Source organism: Capricornis sumatraensis, chromosome 17, assembly GCF_032405125.1.
Source record: "Capricornis sumatraensis isolate serow.1 chromosome 17, serow.2, whole genome shotgun sequence".
NCBI lineage: Eukaryota > Metazoa > Chordata > Mammalia > Artiodactyla > Bovidae > Capricornis > Capricornis sumatraensis.
The window spans coordinates 14,894,170-14,912,257 of NC_091085.1; the positions used below are offsets into that span (position 1 = coordinate 14,894,170).

Genomic DNA, 18,088 nt, shown 5'->3' on the forward strand with positions numbered 1-18,088 from the left:
GCATTTCCTGAAGTGGGGGAAAGAAAGTTCAGTAGCAGGGGCTTTTTTTTTTTTTTAAACTGGAAAAAATCTAGTGAAACCAGTTACCTAAATATAACCCAATGATCGTAAGTTTGCCCTTATGCTTTCAATTTGTTGTTTTTCTTTTCTTTTTCTCTCCTTTTCCTCTTCCTCCCCCCTGTATTTCCTGAGCTGTCTAATCTGCTTCCTGGGTTAGGAAACATTTTGCCAAACTTTGAAGCCAGAGTCCTAGCATTGAACAGGCCTTTTTTAGAGATCAAGCCCAAGGAAAAGAAAAATCTCTTTCGGTTTTGAAATGACACAGAATGTGCCTGTGTGTTCTGATGTGTGGAGGGAAAAATGATTGGTACGGTGTGGATTATTAGAAACTGGTATTTGTCAGTAAAGCATAGTTTAAAAATCTTAATTATGAGTTTACAAAAAGAATGCTTATATCTTAATTCACTCTATGGGGTAAATCATGAGGCTTCCTAAACTCTAACTTTACAGTCTTAGAAAATTCTCAGTATTTCAACTCTTTCACATTAAAGAAAGAAATCTAATTGATAGCAATCTTCTTATTTCCTCTTCATGTCTCTGAGAAAATACTCTTAGATCTAGAAAACAAACAAACAAAAAAGTTAGCATTGGCATGCTTGAGTGACAGCATCCCAGAAAATGGTACCTTATGAAAACAAAAAGGAACAATTACAGTGAAAATATATTCCTTAGATCTTAATGATTTTAATTCTTGATTTTAAGAAAGTTGCCAATAGATATAATTAAACATTAATTTCAAAAATATAACATCATATCGTATTTTTGTGGAATATAGAGCATCTTGAGAAAGGGGAAGAAACCATGAATCAGGGCTAAAGTATTGGTAACTTTTAAAAACTATTTCTCTTTTTAGTGGCAAGACTTACCTCTAGCAGAAGGTTAAGTAGTTCAGACAGGTTTGCATTATTTGCTTCTTTTCTTAACAAATTTATATACTTTTAAAGGGGAAAAAAAAGCTGCTTGTGTGACAAATGCTTTCTGGTTTGGAAAATCTGAAGTTAACTTTGTATTAAGGTGGGTTTCTCTTCCCATGCACGCGTGCTGCATGCTAAGTCGCTTCAGTTGTGTCCAACTCTTTGCAACCCTATAGAACACAGCCTGCCAGGCCGCTCTGTCCATGAGATTCTCCCAGCAAGAATACTGGAGTGGGTTGCCATGCCCTTCTCCTGGGGATATTCCCAACCCAGGGATCGAACCCATGTCTCTTACATGTCCTACATTGGGAGGCAGGCTCTTTACCAGTAGCGCCACCTGGGAAGCCCGTTCTCTCCCCACAAAAGTTTTAAAACTGAGTCAAAGAAACCAGGCCCTTGTTGCACTTACCGCCTGACCTTTTGGCATGTCATTTGAGGGCTCCCTTGGTCAGTCACCCAACATGCGAGCCATTTCCTGCATCTGCACGGAGCACAGCCAGTGTGGTGCAGAGTTTGACATGCTGCCTTTTCACTCAGAAGCACCTAGAGTCACCAAAGCCAGGAAGGACACCGTGGGGACCTAACCTTGCATCATGCAGTCAGTAAACGCACTGCGTTACTTACGTGAGACGACCAGACAGACGCAAAGTAACTGCAGGCTCCTGGGGCAGAGGGGCCCAGAGCACAGAGACCAGACTGTCTTTAAAGAACAGGTGCTCTCCTGGTTTGGGTCAATGTGCTGTCAAGAAAATCTCTTTTCCCTCCTCCCACCCCCAAAAACACAGGCATGTACATAAATTTGCATAACATTTGAGAGAACACGTTGACCATCATAAAAAGCACTAGTTAATTTTTTGACCAGCAGCATTTGGTCATAACACAATGGTGTGATCACTCACCTGGAGCCAGACATCCTGGAGTGCAAAGTCAAGTGGGCCTTAGGAAGCATCACTACGAACAAAGCTAGTGGAGGTGATGGAATTCCAGTTGAGCTATTTCAAATCCTAAAAGCTGATGCTGGGAAAGTGCTGCACTCAATATGCCAGCAAATTTGGAAAATTTAGCAGTGGCCATAGGACTAGAAAAGGTCAGTTTTCATTCCAATCCCAAAGAAAGGCAATGCCAAAGAATGCTCAAACTACCACATAACTGCACTCATCTCACATGCTAGCAAAGTAATGCTCAAAATTCTCAACTTCCAGATGTTTAAGCTGGATTTAGAAAAGGCAGAGGAACCAGAGAGATCAAATTGCCCACATCTGTTGGATCATTGAAAAAGCAAGAGAATTCCAGAAAAACATTTACGTCTGCTTTATTGACTATGCCAAAGCCTTTGACTGTGTGGATCATAACAAACTAGAAAATTTGAAAGAGATGGGAATACCAGACCACCTGACCTGCCTCCTGAGAAAGCAGGTCAAGAAGTAACAGAACTAGACATGGAACAACAGACGGGTTCCAAATTGGGAAATGAGTATGTCAAGGCTGTATACTGTCACCGTACTTATTTAACTTATATGCAGAGTACATCATGGGAAGTGCCAGGCTAGACGAAGGACAAGCTGGAATCAAGATCGCTGGGAGAAAAATCAATAACCTCAAACACACAGAGGACACCACCCTTATGGCAGAAAGCAAAGAGGAACTGAGGAGCCTCTTGATAAGGATGAATGAAAGAGGAGGACGAAAAAGTTGGCTTAAAACTCAACATTCAGAAAACTAAGATTATGGCATCTGGTCCCATCACCTCATGGCAGATAGATGGGGAAACAATGGAAATAGTGACAGACTTTATTTTCTTGGGCTCCAGAATCATTTCAGATGGTGGCTGCAGCCATGAAATTAAAAGACGTTTGCTCCTTAGAAGAAAAGCTATGACCAACCTAGACAGCGTATTAAAAGGCAGAGGCATTACTTTGCTGACAAAGGTCCATCTAGTCAAAGCTATGGTTTTCCCAGTAGTCATGTATGGACGTGAGAGTTGGACTATAAAGAAAGCTGAGCACCGAAGAATTGATGCTTTTGAATTGTGGTGTTGGAGAAGACCCTTGAGAGTCCCTTGGACTGCAAGGAAATCAAACCAGTCAATCTTAAAGGAAATCAATTCTGAATATTCATTGGAAGGACTGATGCTGAAGCTGAAACTCCAGTCCTTTGGCCACCTGATGGGAAGAACTGACTCACTGGAAAAGACCCTGATCCTGGGAAAGACTGAGGGCAGGAGGAGAAGGGGATGACGGAGGATGAGATGGTTGAGACATGAGTTTGAGATGATGAAGGACAGGGAGGCCTGGCGTGCTGCAGTTCATGGGGTTGCAAAGAGTCGGACACGACTACATGACTAAACTGAACTGAGCCGCTTCAAGACACCATGAGTGCAGTTCAGACCATCTTCACCAAGACAAGGGTCTCAGTGGCCCAGGAGGAGGAGGGCCAGCTGAGGGGGTGGGGAGAGGAAGCCACCACATTCCGTACTTTATTATTATTCATCCACAGATCATCTCATCAGAGGGCTCATATATATATTTGCAGAAGTATCGGAGGCAGTTATAATGCAGATTTTTGTGTTATTTTTTCCGTTTTAAACTATCATTGTTTGTTCATCATGTAAAGCTTAGAAATTTAGCAACCTGGGCTTCTGAAACTCTAGCATAGAGTCCAGATCATCACCTAAAAATAGGGTTTGGGGTCAAAGACCCTGGTGGCTCAGACAGTAACGAACCTGTGTGCAAATGCAGGAGACCTGGATTGAATCCTTAGATCAGGAAGATCCGCTGGAGGAGGGCATGGCAACCCACTCCAGCGTTCTTGCCTGGAGAATCCTCATGGACAGAGGAACCTGGTGAGCTACAGTCCATGGGGTCACAAAAGGGTTGGACATGACTGAGCAGCTGACACACGTTTCTTTCCAAAGCTGTAAATTAAAGATTAGGCATCAGGGGTATTAGGAGTAAATTGTTGGTGATTTAATCTGAGTAGAGGGAGGTCACCCTCACATGAACTTGAATTAATTTGTTCTTTTTTTCTTTTTTCCCCCAAAAGGTGAGACCGCCACTCCGCGGGCCATTCTGACAGGCCACGACTACGAGGTCACTTGTGCTGCAGTCTGCGCGGAGCTCGGCCTCGTGCTAAGTGGCTCCAGAGGTAAGGAAGGAAGGAAGGTCCCTGCGGGACCTTCACGAATGAGTGAGCGTTTTGGTGTCTTCTAGTAACAGATTACCAAAGATGAACTTGGTGCCTTTTTTCCTGAAGCTGTGCTGTCGGTCACAGGGGCTGTTAGTCACGTGGCAGACCCATGACTGTTCACATTAACTGAAATGAAGTAAAATTTGCAGCTCAATTCCCTGGTGGCACTGACCACACTGCAGGGGCTCAGTGTTCACCCATGACTAGGGACTGTGGTGTCGGACAGCCCAGAAAGGGAACTCTTCCGTCACCGCAGAAAGGCCTGTTTCACAGCATTGCTCTGAAGAGTGAGGCGAGGACAGGAGCATCTTTGTGTGTTTGTTTCTTCTTCTCGATTCTGACGGGGCTGGCTTCCATCCCATACCTGAACAGAACTTCCTGACCCAGTCTGTCTTTCCTTCCAAATCTCTGAACGAGATGGCATTGAGAATGGAGTGGAAAAATACTGCAGCTGGTTTGCCCGAGGGTCTCCCTCAGAGTATCTCCTGTGTTCCGGCCAAAGGTGTTAAGCACGCTGTCCAAGAGCACACACACTGATCAGCGTCTGACCCGGAGCAGAGCAGTTTCCAGGTCACTTTCATTCAGCTGTAATAGTCTGTTCATCTCTCTGTCCCGCTGCCCTGCACTTAGCTCTGAACATACAGAATGCAATCACATCTCTTTTAGGCTGATCTGATGGGGAGGCATAGAGTTTTTGAGTCACCTTACCTGTGCCTTGAACTATAATACTTTGTCTAGCTAACAAGACGTATTAGTTCAATATTAGTATTTAAAACTTAGTTGGTCAAAACAATGAAACAATAATAATGATAAGAAGAATTCTATAACTGCCTTTTATACCCAGTATTTTATTTATCCTGAGCTAACATGAGTTCTTGGACTGTATGCGATCCAAACTGGACACCTTTCATGGTTTCATGCAAAGATATTAAAAATCACTCATTTAAATGTTTGGGAAATATTATGATTAATAATCAATTGGAAATTTTATGGCTGTTCCGTGGCTTTTAAATTTTTTATCAAAACATTTAAAATTCTCTTGTTCAGTTTCATACATACACATATACATGCACAGGCTTCCCCGGTGACTCAGTGGTAAAGAATCTGCCTGCAATGCAGGAGACATAAGTTTGATCCCCAGGTCAGGAACATTTCCCTGGAGGTGAGAATGGGAGCTCGCTCCAGTGTTCTTGCCTGGGAAGCCCATGGACAGAGGAGCCTGGTGGGCTACAGTCCACGAGGCGGCAGAGTTGGACACGACTGAGCACATATACACACACATACACACATCTATGGACATAAAAATCAAGTAAAACATTTACTTCAGTTCAGTCACTCAGTCGTGTCCGGCTCTCTGCGACCCCATGAATCGCAGCACGCCAGGCCTCCCTGTCCATCACCAACTCCCGGAGTTCACTCAGACTCACATCCATCGAGTGATGCCATCCAGCCATCTCATCCTCTGTCATCCCCTTCTCCTGCCCCCAATTCCTCCCAGCATCAGGGTCTTTTCCAATGAGCCAACTCTTCACATTTACTTAGTACACAGTAATTTAAAACATTAGAAACACTGAGAGTGAAAAATAGGAGTGCTGTGACAGTGCTTGCCCCTTCCTCTCCATGTAATGGAAGATAAGGGGTGAGCATCTTCTGGACACCTTGACCAGCTGTCAGACCCCTTCCTCAGTTTGGATCAGCTTCCAACATGTTATCTTCTCTGCTTTCAGTGTCATGAAACATCTCCTTGGTTTCCTTTAATGTGAAGGTTCCTGCTGGCCCCACGCCCAGGGTATCCTCATGTTTAATACGCCACTTTCCTAACTTACGTCAGTGAGACCACCTTCACTCACTCCCTGGGGCTGTGCATCCACAGCCTCTAAGTGATGCCAACACCCCACGGCCAGCTCTGTCCTCTCTAAACCCATGTGGGTTTGCTTCAGACGTCACTTCCAGCATTGTCACTTCCCATTTCCTTACGGCAGAGTCATCTTTGTTGGCCCCTGTCCTCTTTTGATCATCTGTTTTTGTAAAATGCCAGATAGTTCTGTCCCTGGTGACAAGGAGGCAACAGAACTACAGGGCCTGCGTCTGTGGGTAAGCTGAGTCACGGACACGCAGTGACCGTTCACTAACAGACTTTGAGAGAAGCGGCCTGTTATTTGTAGTCGTTTGTGGGCTGAAGAGCTGGTTATGGAGTGTGTACCTTAGGCAGTTCCTGTGGTAACTGAAATCTGAACCGAGGCTGGGGTCATTTAGAGTGACGACTGAAATCCATGCCTGCCAGACCCGTGCAAGGCAAACACTGCCTTGTGTATTTATGGTGAGGATGCTAAAAACTTACCAACTCCCTGAGTGGTCAGGAGAAAGCTGAGAGGCATGCCTTAGTAGTCACGTAGGGATGGGTAATGAGTCCATGTAGACTGGGGATAATTTAGAGAAAAGTGGCCCTGTAGTCTAGTGACCTCCTTTATCCAACGAGACATTTCTTAGGACCTGCTCATCACACGGGCAGTTTTGGTTTCCTGCTCCTCCTCTGCTCTGCATGGAGCAGGCACTCGGTAAAGATGGAACAGCACCACTACGGGTGGGCTGCTTGGCAGTCTCTCCACCTTCCTTACTGAGCTTTCAACGCCCGCCCCCACCCAGGCCCCTGTGAGATGCAGCGAGGGTCACAGACAGCCATCTTGTGCCTCATGGCAGCCCAAGTTTAACTGAGGCCCAGCCTTCCTGGAAGCTCTTCTAGGATTTGAAATTTGTCCTGTTCCTTTCTGAATTCCTCCAGTTTTTATCATCTCTGGGCATAATGAATTTCACAAGTAATTTCCTGTTTCTTGAGATGTGAAATTGAACATGTATGACTGTTTTCTCCCAAGTGGAAGGAGAGATCTGGCTGACATGCTGATTTTACAAAATAACTGGTATCTTTTTCAGTCTTTGTGCAACTGTGACATGGTACTGACATCCTGTTTGACCTGGGCTCGAGAGTCAGATCACTTTTGTCTGTTCTTATGAAAAAGCTTCATTTTTTTTTTTTTAGCTCATAATGTGTTTTATTTTTTTTTTTATTTTAAAATCTTTAATTCTTACATGTGTAAGAAAAAGCTTCATTTTGCCTTTTGTTTCTGTTTTCTCAGAGGGACCATGTCTCATACATTCCATGAATGGAGACTTGTTAAGGACTTTGGAGGGTCCAGAAAACTGCCTGAAACCAAGACTCATTCAGGCGTCAAGAGAGGGCCACTGTGTCATATTCTATGAGAATGGCTCCTTCTGTACGTTCAGTGTGAACGGAAAGCTCCAGGCCGCCATGGAGACCGACGATAACATAAGGGTGAGTGTTCCGCACAGACTCCTCAGGGTCTGCGCTTTTACCTCAGCGCAGAGGTGAGTGAGGAGGCAGAAAGGTCCCGAGGAAGCCTCTGTGTTTCGACACCAAGGGCCTCCTTTTTACCCGAGACAGACTCACCCGGGGGCACCTGGACGGGGGTGTCTGCTTCCCAGAGCCCAGCCTGTCCCACCATGCCAACTGTGTGCCCAGCCTGCAGTCCAGGTTGTGATGTGAAGCCTGGAGGAGCCTTCAGCAGAGGGCTATTCTTAGATCTGAAGCCATCCTGGGTGGCTGTCAGTGGCACTGCTCATTATTTTTTTGCTTTTGTTTTTTAACCTAAGAATGTTAACTGCACAGTGCTGTTTCCTGAGTATCAAAGCTAAAATAGTGCCTTTGGGGTACCCTAAAACTGGCGCCCTCTACACTTGAACAGGCTGATGGTGGGAATGGTAGGGATTACGATGCTTTAGGACTAGCATCTAATTGCAGGCTTGACTTCTGTGTGGATAACAAGACCCAAACACACCAAGTTAAGGAAATTGTGCTTCAAATTATGATGTGAATCCAACAAATGATTTTTCACTTTTGGTGTACAAGAGACGGCCCGGTGGACCCTCCTGGGTCTTCCTTCATTTTCAGGATAGGGCTCCATGAGTATTAGAGGGTGAAGAGAAGAGTAAGGACTGCTCTTGGAGAGGCTGTGTTTTCAAAGTCCTTCTTCTCACACCTCCAGACTTCTTGGTGCAGGTTAAGTTTCGTTTTACCTTATCCCTTGTATTTCCTGAGATAAGATCGGAGGGGCCTGTGACCTGCCCACAGTGAAGGGGAGGATGTGTTGGGGGTGGGCAGAAGGCCGCAGAGGCCTCAGCCCTCTGAGTGTGGTATAAGTTAGTTCTGGCCACTGTACTTGTGGCTACTCCTAACCTGGAGTGACTTAGGTGACATGCATTCTCGCACTTTTCCCGCCTCTAGTCTGATCTCTTTTCTCCTATAAATATTGGGGTCAGGAAGTACTAAGGAGCAAGAGAGAGTGTTAGTTGCTCAGTCGTGTCCGACTCTTTGCAGCCCCTTAGACTGTAGCCCGCCAGGCTCCTCTGTCCATGGAATTCTCCAGGCAAGAATACTAGAGTGGGTTTCCTTCTCCAGGGGATCTTCCTGACCCAGGGATCGAACCCTGGCCTCCCGCATTGCAGCCAGACTCTTTACCGTCTAAGCCACCAGGGAAGCCCGTTAAGAAATAGAAACCCTAAATATAGATGGCACTGATCAGACCGAAGGCACTTGCTGCTTCTATAGCCTAGGATGATTTATTTTTCTTTCTTTCATGGATTGACTTTTTTTTTTTTAAGTCTTTTTTTTTTTTAGCTTTTGGCTGCACTAGGCAACTTAGTTCCCCCAACCAGGGATCGAACCTGTGCCCTCAGCAATGAAAGAGTGGGGTCTTAACCACTGAAGCACCAGGGAATTCTCCAGGATGGCTTGCTAATTCAGTAAATGGCTTTCCTCTCTGCTCTCCTCCTCTCTGGGAATTTTCTCCAGTGCATTTTGCCCGCCCTGCACACACAGACGCTCACACTCGCCTTTTCATTTTTCCCTCCCTTCATTTAAACCAAGTACACATCAGAGGGTTTTCCTTTCCTCTTTTCTTTACGATAATAATGTTGATAATCTGTCACTGTGAGTTGCGATTATATTGTCAGCTACACTAATAAATCTGTAAAGTAATTTGAAATCCCTAGCTGGCTAAAACAATTTCTGTGGCCTTTCAGTCAGTACCAAAGGCTCCGGGACGCTCCTCCAGGCAGCAGTTGGAGGCTTTCTGCACACTGTTCTCACACACACGCTTTTCCTCTCTGCCCTGTGGCCTTGTGTTTTTCCGCTGTAATATTTCCCCCTGGATTTTAGGCTTAAACCATCTATCGCCTTTTCCCCAGCACGCCTGTACTTTATCATACGAACTTGTAAGTGGCAAGTGTGTGATTAAAGTGCGCTTGCCTCAAATGAGCACCGCCCGTGCCCAGCCCCAGAGACCCACGCTTTCGTAGCTGACTGCCCTGGGAAGGATGGAAGGCCACTGCAGGCTGGGAGCAAGAGGCTTCACAGAGCGACACTCTCCACCTCCGTCCTCAGTCGGAGCCTGTCTAAGGGGGGAGACCGTGGAAACAAATTAGTCGTCAGCTCAGACCAGAAATGAAGTTTCTTTGAAATAGCAAGAACCCTGTAGGCAGGCGGCCTGCGGAACCTCGGCCCTCATCAAGGCCTCCCACCTGTTTTTATTTAGATGCCAGATTGCGCTGTGGCGTTTGGTTAACATATCTGGGCACAGCAACCAGGCAGTGTTTAGATGTCTTAATGAAGAGCTTAAATTTAAGTGGGCAGCCCGAACGGAGCAGCAGTTACATTCTCCTAAACAAAGACCTGCCACCATCTCACCATAGGAGCTCATTTATTTTCTCTTCCTGAGGAAGCTGTGTCTTCAGATGTGATTGTTGCCAGCATACGGCTGGGGCCCGCTGGTCCCTCCTGGAAACCAGGGCAGCCAGTGTTGTCCATGCTCTCAGGAGTCCAGAGACTGATGTTCATGTGTTTCCAGGGCCCTCCTAACATCCAGAGTCTCAGCCCAGCCTTGACTCTCAGGAGGCTCATGAGACCAAGAACTCCACTGGGGTTGGGGGAGATGGGGTGCTGTTCAGGAAACGCTCCCCTAGCTCTTACGGCCAGGGAAACTTGACAAGTCCCTCATGAGAAGGGCCGACAAAATATTTTCTAACTTTGGCAGGCATCTGGTTTATTAGAATGTTTTAGATGTGGATAAAAGTATAGTCCTGAAAGTCCAGGTTTTATTTATTTCAACACAGAACTAGGATTAAGGAGTTTTTACTCTAGGACAAAGAATTAAAGATTAATGGTTTTAATTTATGTTTTAATATAGCACTTATCCAGTAAAAAGCCTCAAGTATAAAACTCAAGTGAACCACAGCCACAAGGTCAATGGGTTTTCATCCACTGAATTTTATAAGTGTAGCAAATAATTATTTGTAGTAGTCTTCATTTCCAAGATAACTCCCTGGAGAGTGCTGTTTGTGAAATGAATGGGGGGAATGATATTGGGTTTTACTTACATTGAAAAATCTTATTATTGTATTGGTTAAAATTTAGAAAATACTTCTTACATGTAATTCTCTTCTGCCCATGGGTTCTGATTTCTTAGCTATATTTTTATGTTCTTGAAAATAAGCTGTATTTAAGAGACCTCTAAAAGTTTACATTTACTTTAGTGTGAATTTGAATGGCTATGAAACAGTCCTTACAAAAAACTGTAATTAAAAAAAACTTTTTTGTTGTAAAAGGGTAGCTTGAAGACTTAAGGCAACTATCCTAAAACTCTTGAGTGCAGAACAATGTAAATATATTTTTCAGAAGGTAGGTATTTTCTTTCTGGCTTGCCATCTGGATTTCCACATTCACTGTGTCCAGGTGGACATAAGATTATAGGTATTTGTAGTAACTTTTAGAACTCCCAACACCCTCCAGCTAAAGAAAGGAAGTGTGTGTCTTAATGAGCCGGGAGAAGAAGGTTTGCAGAGCAGGGAGCCAGAGGAGAGGAAGGGGCAGTGCGATCTGCTCTTGGAATAGGCAGTGACCTTTTCTGTCAGGAGCAGGCACACTTCCTCCGTAAAAAAAAAAAAAAGTAGCCAGAAGTGAATCGGTGTGGCTTTGTCCTAACAGCCCTTACTTATGGACACTGAGATTTAGAATTCATATTATTTTCATATGTCATGAAATATTTCATTTTTTTCCAACCAGGAGAAAAAATGTAAAAAGTTCTAGAAAAACAGGCAGTGACTTGCCTTCGGTGGGTTTGACAGGATTACAGAGCAAATTACATGTCTGCCCTTCGAGTTTAGCACCAGCAGAAAGCAGTCAGTCCTGAAGCAAGAAGAAAATGCTTTGACTGGCTTTACCCTGGGAGTTGTGTTTCCTTACCAAGTTGGCGTCCCAACTGCTGTAAAGCAGCAGCAGCAGCAGCAGCAGCAAGGGTGCTTGAGCTGTAGGTGGTCTCCTGTGGGGCCGGGACCCCAGGGCAGCAGTGTTTTTATGACGGGGGATGTGATGTCAGCTAGCACCATCTGCCCAGCCTTGGTAGCTTGGCATGTCCACAGCGAATGCAAAGGTGCCAGGAAGCTCCTCATTTCAGAGCCCAGGTCTCCGTTCACAACACACACCATTTAATTAGTGTTTGTAGAGTTGGAAGACTTTGGCACCTCATCCTTAAAAAGCACAAATTAAAAAAAAAAAAAGAAAAAGCATCGCCTACCTTTGCCCGTATGATATTTGAAAAACAGCAAAAGTCTTCTGTGACTCATGATTTCCTGAAAACTACTCAGGAACACACACTCCCTCCCTTCTCCCTACGCCACAGTAGCTGGCTTCATGTCGAATTACTCAGAGGTGCGGGCTGGGGCGGGCAGGCTTTCCTGGAGCCCCGACCCTGCTGACCGCTGCTGTGTCTCCCCAGGCCATCCAGCTGAGCCGGGATGGGCAGTACCTGCTCACCGGAGGGGACAATGGTGTGCTCATGGTCTGGCAGGTGTCTGACCTCAAGCAGCTGTTCGCCTATCCAGGCTGCGATGCCGGGATCCGGGCCATGGCCCTGTCTTACGACCAGAGGTAACACTGGAACGGGGGATATACTGGTGGCGGTAGAATCTGTCCAGGGATTCATGTAAATGGGCTGGGCTGTGCAGGTCACCAGTGCAACTGAAGAAGCCAGTGAGTATTGGAATTTCCAAGATACTTTTTAAAAGGCCTGTTTTTCTTTGATGACATTGCCAATTGTGGACAGAGGCTATCTTGTCTAGGGTTAGACAGGATTTAAGTAACAAAGGCTCCAATTATATTGCTGTAAAGTTTCTAGACTCTTAAAGTACCTTTTTTTCTTAAACGAAATTTCTTTCGACATGCCATCTGTTCCATAATGATTCCATTGAGAAATCTGGCTTATTTCCTAAAACCTTCATTTTGGGGAGATAGTCTTTATCTAACATCTTATTTCTTCTTAATATAGTCTCTCATTTTAGTTTTTAACATCTTTATTGTGATAAAGTATACATAAAACTTACTACTTAAACTATATTTGGTGCTGCATAATTCAGTGACATCAAGGATACTCACACTGTTGTACAACTATCACCACTATCAATTTCCAAAACATTTTCATTATTGTGTCTCATAGTGTCCTTTGATATGCAGAATCTTTTTAAATGAAGTCTAATTTATTTTTTCTGTTACTGCCTATGCTTTCAGTGTTATATCCAAGATCACTGCAAAAGTCAATGTCTTGAAGTTTTTCCTCTGTATTTTCTAAGTGTTCTGTAGTTTTAACTCATGTCTACCTTTCGATGCATTTTTAATTAATATTTGCATATGATCATTCTTTTGCATGTGGGTGTCAGTTTCCCAGCACTGTTTGTTGAAATGACTGTCCGTATATGTGAGAGGTTTTCTGGTCTCTATTCTGCTGGTCTGCATGTCTGTCTCTAAGCCAATACCACACTGTTTTAATTATTACACCTTTATAGTAAGGTTTTTTTTGATTTATTTTTATTGGAGACTAAGTACAATATTGTAGTGGTTTTTGCCAAACATCGACATGAATCCGCCACGGGTGTACACGTGTTCCCCATCCTGAACCCCCCTCCCACCTCCCTCCCCACCCCATCCCTCAGGGTCATCCCAGTGCACCAGCCCCGAGCGCCCTGTCTCATGCATAGAACCTGGACTGGCGATCTGTTTCACATATGATAATACACACATTTCAACGCTACCCTCTCAAATCATCCCACCCTCTCCCTCTCCCACAGAGTCCCAAAGTCTGTTCTTTACATCTGTGTCTCTCTTGCTATCTCGCATACAGGGTTATCGCTACCTTTGTAAATTCCATATATATGCATTAGTATACTGCATTGGTGTTTTTCTTTCTGACTTACTTCACTCTGTATAATAGGCTCCAGTTTCATCCACCTCATTAGAACTGATTCAAATGCATTCTTTTTAATGGCTGAGTAATATTCCATTGTGTATATATACCACAGCTTTCTTATCCATTTGTTGGCTGATGGACATCTAGGTTGCTTCCATGTCCTGGCTATTATAAACAGTGCTGTGATGAACATTGGGGTACACGTGTCTCTTTCAATTCTTATAGTAAGTTTTGAGATCAGAAAGTGTGAGATATCCAATTATGTTGTGCTTTTTTGAGATTGTTTTGGCTGTTTGGACACCCTTGAGATTTAGATTCTTTATTTCTTTTCCTTGCCTAATTGCTTTGGCTGGGGCTGTTCGTACTATATGCACTAGAAGTGGTGAAAGCAGGTATCCTTGTCTTATTCCCAGTAAGAGGGGGAAAACTTTCAGTGTTCACCGAGTATAATGTTAGCTGGAAATTTTTCATAAATGCCCTTTATTGTGTTAAGGTACTTTCCATCTGGTCTTAGGTTTGTTTGTTTTTTTTTTTAATCACGAAAGGATGTTGGATTTTGTCAAATGCCTTTTCTCACATGGGATTTTTTGTTTTTAATTCTATTGATGTGATATATTACAATTGGTTTTTGTATATCAAACAAAAATTGAAACAATCCTTATATTCCAAGAATAAATCCCACTTTCTTCATGGTGTATAATCTTCATAATATGCTACTGAATTTGGTTTGCTGGTATTTGTTAAAGATTTTTGTATAAGTAATCATAGGGATAGTAGTCTGTAATTTCATTTCTTGTAGTGTCTGTTTCACTTTGATATCAGGGTGTGTCGGCCTTATTGAATGACTTAGGAAATGTCCTCTTTAGTTTTTAAAAGTGTTTGGTGTTCATTCTTTTTTAAATGTGTGGTAGATGTCTCTGATGAAGTTCTCAGTAATGAGAGGGTTTTAATTACTGATTCAGTCTCATTACTAGCTATGTCTATTCAGATTTCCTCTTCATGATTAAATTGTGGAATAATGTGTGTTTCTAAGAACTTTTCCATTTCATCTAGATTATCCTATTTGTTGGCATATGGATGTTCCTAGTACTCTGATAATACTTCTATTTCTATATAATTGGTAATAATGTCTCCACTTTATGATTTTTCGTAATTTGAGTCTTTTTTCTTAGTCTAACATTTTGTCGATTTCGTTCACCTTTTCAGAGAACCAATTTGCCGTTGATTTTTCTGTCTGTCTTCTATTCCCATTCTGATTTTTACTGTTTCATTCCTGCTTAGCTTTGGATTTACTTGGCACCTTTCTCTTGTTCTTTAAGGTGTAGAGTTAGGTTACTGATTGAGATATTTCTTTTTTTAAAGTATCTGTGTTTACAGCTATAAATTTCCCTTTTAGCACTGGTTTTGCTGCATCCTGTAAGGTTTGGCTTGTTGTTTTGTTTTCATTTGTCTTGGTATTTTCTAATTTCCCTAGAGACTTTTCCTTTGACCTATCAGGTCAAACTTAACCAGTTTTGCTTCTGTTATTGATGTCTAGTTTAATTCTGTTGTGATTAGGAAAAATACTTTGTATGATTTCAGTCTTTTTAAAATGTATTTCAAGTGTTTTGTGCCCTACCATATGGCTTATCTCGGAGAATGTCCACTGTGCATGCTGTGTTGGGTGAATGTTTATATATGTCTTAGGCCCGACTGGTTTTTAGTGTTGTTCAGATACTGTTGAATGATTTGCTTCCTTCCTTCTGATGGCTCTGCCCATCACTGAAGTTCCAACTATTGTTGCAGAACTGCTCTCTCCAGCTCCATCAGTGTTGGTTCCATACGTCTTGAGCGTGCTCTTTGTTCACATATGTTTGTGATTGCTATATGCTTTTGATGAATTGACACCTTTTATCATTGCTATATAGCATCCTTCTTTGTCTCTTACAACTTAAAACCTATTTTGTCTCATATTAGTATAGCCACTGTAGCTCTGTTTTCATTATTATTTGCATAGAATATCTTTTTCCATCCCTTCAACCTGTTTGTCTTTAGATCAGGGAGTCTCTGGTACACAGCATATAGTTTGATCACATCTTTATTCATTTTGCCAGTCTCTCTGCCTCCTGATTGGAGAATGTAATCACCTTACACGTAAAGTAATTACCGACAGGGAGAGACTCTCGCCATTGTATTATTTGCTTTCTACATGTCTCAGTGCTTTTTTGCCCCTCATATCCTCATCGCTGCCTTTTGTGTTTAGTTGGGTTTTTGTTGTGACCCATTTTAGTCCCTAATTTCGATACGAGGCACTACTAAGGATGACCTCTAAGGACTGTCCTAACCAAACCTGAGACCGAGAGGGTTAGACAGAGGAGGGTCTAAGATGATAAACAGGCGTCTGCCTCCCAGAGAGGCCGCTCTGCACTGCCTGTCTCACTGCTCCATCTCTTCCCTGCACCACCTGCTCGGGGCCGGGGGGAAGCAGGCGCAGCTCCTGCAGTGAGCATGTCAGCGGGTGGCCACCCTCAGCAAGGTGGACGCAGTGTGGTGTTCCGCCAGAGCACAGCCGAAACTGGGCCCAACACTGATTTCTTAGTCTGCTTTCATTTTGTACATGGCAAATACCTCTGTGATTGATCCTCCACCAACAGCTGCTTTGAGATTTTCATTATTTTCATTCTGATACCTAATATACAAAATTGACTTGCCCATACTCCCTGCCTCAGAAATGGCTAGTCTGTTCAGGTTTGTGACTCATCCTGCACATACTGGCTGTACTTTCAACATAAAGGCGAGCTGTGGATTGGACCCTTGCAGAGTGACAGAGCTAGGACTCTGAGCTTACCCAAGACTGCATTTTAGTTATCAGAAAACATACCACAAACCTCACAAACTGTAGGTCTGGCTGCCATCTGCTGTATTTACTGCGTGGCTCTGGGGAGGCAGGCCTTTCTTTAGTAGCAGAGCCTTAGACTCCTGGGTTTGTAAACTCCTCCTCTCTCTGCTCCTCCCAGGTGCATCATTGCTGGCATGGCCTCAGGAAGCATCGTTCTGTTCTACAACGACTTTAACCGGTGGCACCATGAGTACCAAAGCCGCTACTGACGGTGACAGCTGGGCTCAGCCGTGCCCCCAGCCCCAGCACAGGAAGTGCCCTGAGCAGCTTTCTCGTAGAAATAGCTATCACATCCGAATGTAAACTTCAATTTGCTCCAAGAAGCAAAATATTTTTTAAAGTTAATTGCTATTTTTGTAGACTTTGCTTGACTTTTTTGGGGGGGAACAGCAAAGCAGAAAACTGGCTGCTGGGTTCTGTAGTTTTAAAAAGATCTATATTTTTAGTCATAATGAGAAGTCTATTTTCACCAATTACAGAAAGAGTGGAGTAAGTAAACCCACTTATTCTAGTTATATATGAAAAACACTTCCCATTTATCTGTAATCTTGAGAATGTATGATTTTAACAAGATGGGTTATAATCCTGGGACACGGGAATTTTATGCTGTACTTTGGGTTCTGTATTTTTCCAAACAACTGTGCTTCTTCAGCACAGAAATTTCTGGGATTTAAATAGTCATGTTTAAATTATGGTAAATGTAATTTGAAACATCTCAATGAATTATTTCTATCAATATTATTATCTTTCAAGCATGTTTTAGACCTAGAAAATTATGGTTTGGGGGAGGCTTATTTTATTGTGTGGTCATCTTAAAGGACCTACTGTTCTAGCAAGTGTGAAATATCGCAGTGTTTTCTTCATCTGTCCTCGTAGCAGATCAGAACGAAATGATGGAGATGTTCTTGGGCTCAGCACTTTGTTTTTCTTTTTTAAAGTAAATGCAAGTAAGTACCAAAGCTCACCCTGAGGGTTGACTGTGCCCCCATACTGAGGCTGAGCCCTGTGGCTACTGGGTGCTGTGTGAAGCAACCCTTGTTTTACCTTCTATTTGTTATTAAACAATCTTCCTCTTCCTTTTGATTAGCAATTTGTACTACGAAAATGTTATTTTGGTGTTGTTGTAGAATTCTACTTTTCTAGTCGATTGCTGTGTGGAATTCTGTGAAAAATATCTGAGAAAAGGTCTGTATGGCATAAATAAATACTTTGTAAGTTGTGAACTCTGAGTTGAAACTGACATTCCATCTCTATTTCTCTTGCAACTTACTTACCTAAAAGGGGTGACCTCCTTTCCTTCTGGGCTTCCCAGACGGCGCTAGTGGTAAAGAACCCGCCTGCCAGTGCAGGTAGAGACTAGCTTTGCGCCCCAGGTTGGGGAGATCCCCTGGAGGAGGGCATGGCAGCTCACTCCAATATTCTTGCCTCACGAATCCCATGAACAGATGAGCCTAGTGTGCTAGAGTACATGGAGTCTCAAGAGAGTTGCACACGACTGAAGTCGCTTAGCACACATGCACCATTTTTTCTACACATTCAGCTATTTTCTAAAAGCAAAAATTAGGAATGGAACAACTCGGTTTGACAAAAAAATAAAATGTATTTGTAATTGAATTGTTGGAAATATTTTTACTCCTTTTTTTCTAGAACAAGTACTTTAGTCCATGTAATCATCAAAATAACACTATGCTTATAGTTGAGAAAATTAAAGATTTAGTGACACTAATACTAGACAGCTC

The 18,088-nt window shown here is 43.2% G+C and overlaps 1 protein-coding gene across 1 annotated transcript in view; it reads left to right on the forward strand.

Annotated features, from left to right (window-relative positions):
- The window catches only part of LRBA (LPS responsive beige-like anchor protein), a 746,329-nt gene extending 728,797 nt beyond the window's left edge, over window positions 1-17,532 (forward strand). The window contains exons 55-58 of the mRNA XM_068990001.1: window positions 4,022-4,118; window positions 7,295-7,491; window positions 12,008-12,159; window positions 16,468-17,532. Of these exons, the coding sequence (XP_068846102.1) occupies window positions 4,022-4,118; window positions 7,295-7,491; window positions 12,008-12,159; window positions 16,468-16,558 (537 nt within the window). The 3' untranslated portion in view covers window positions 16,559-17,532. The remainder of the gene's footprint in view (window positions 1-4,021; window positions 4,119-7,294; window positions 7,492-12,007; window positions 12,160-16,467) is intronic.
- The last annotated feature ends 556 nt before the right edge of the window (window positions 17,533-18,088 follow it).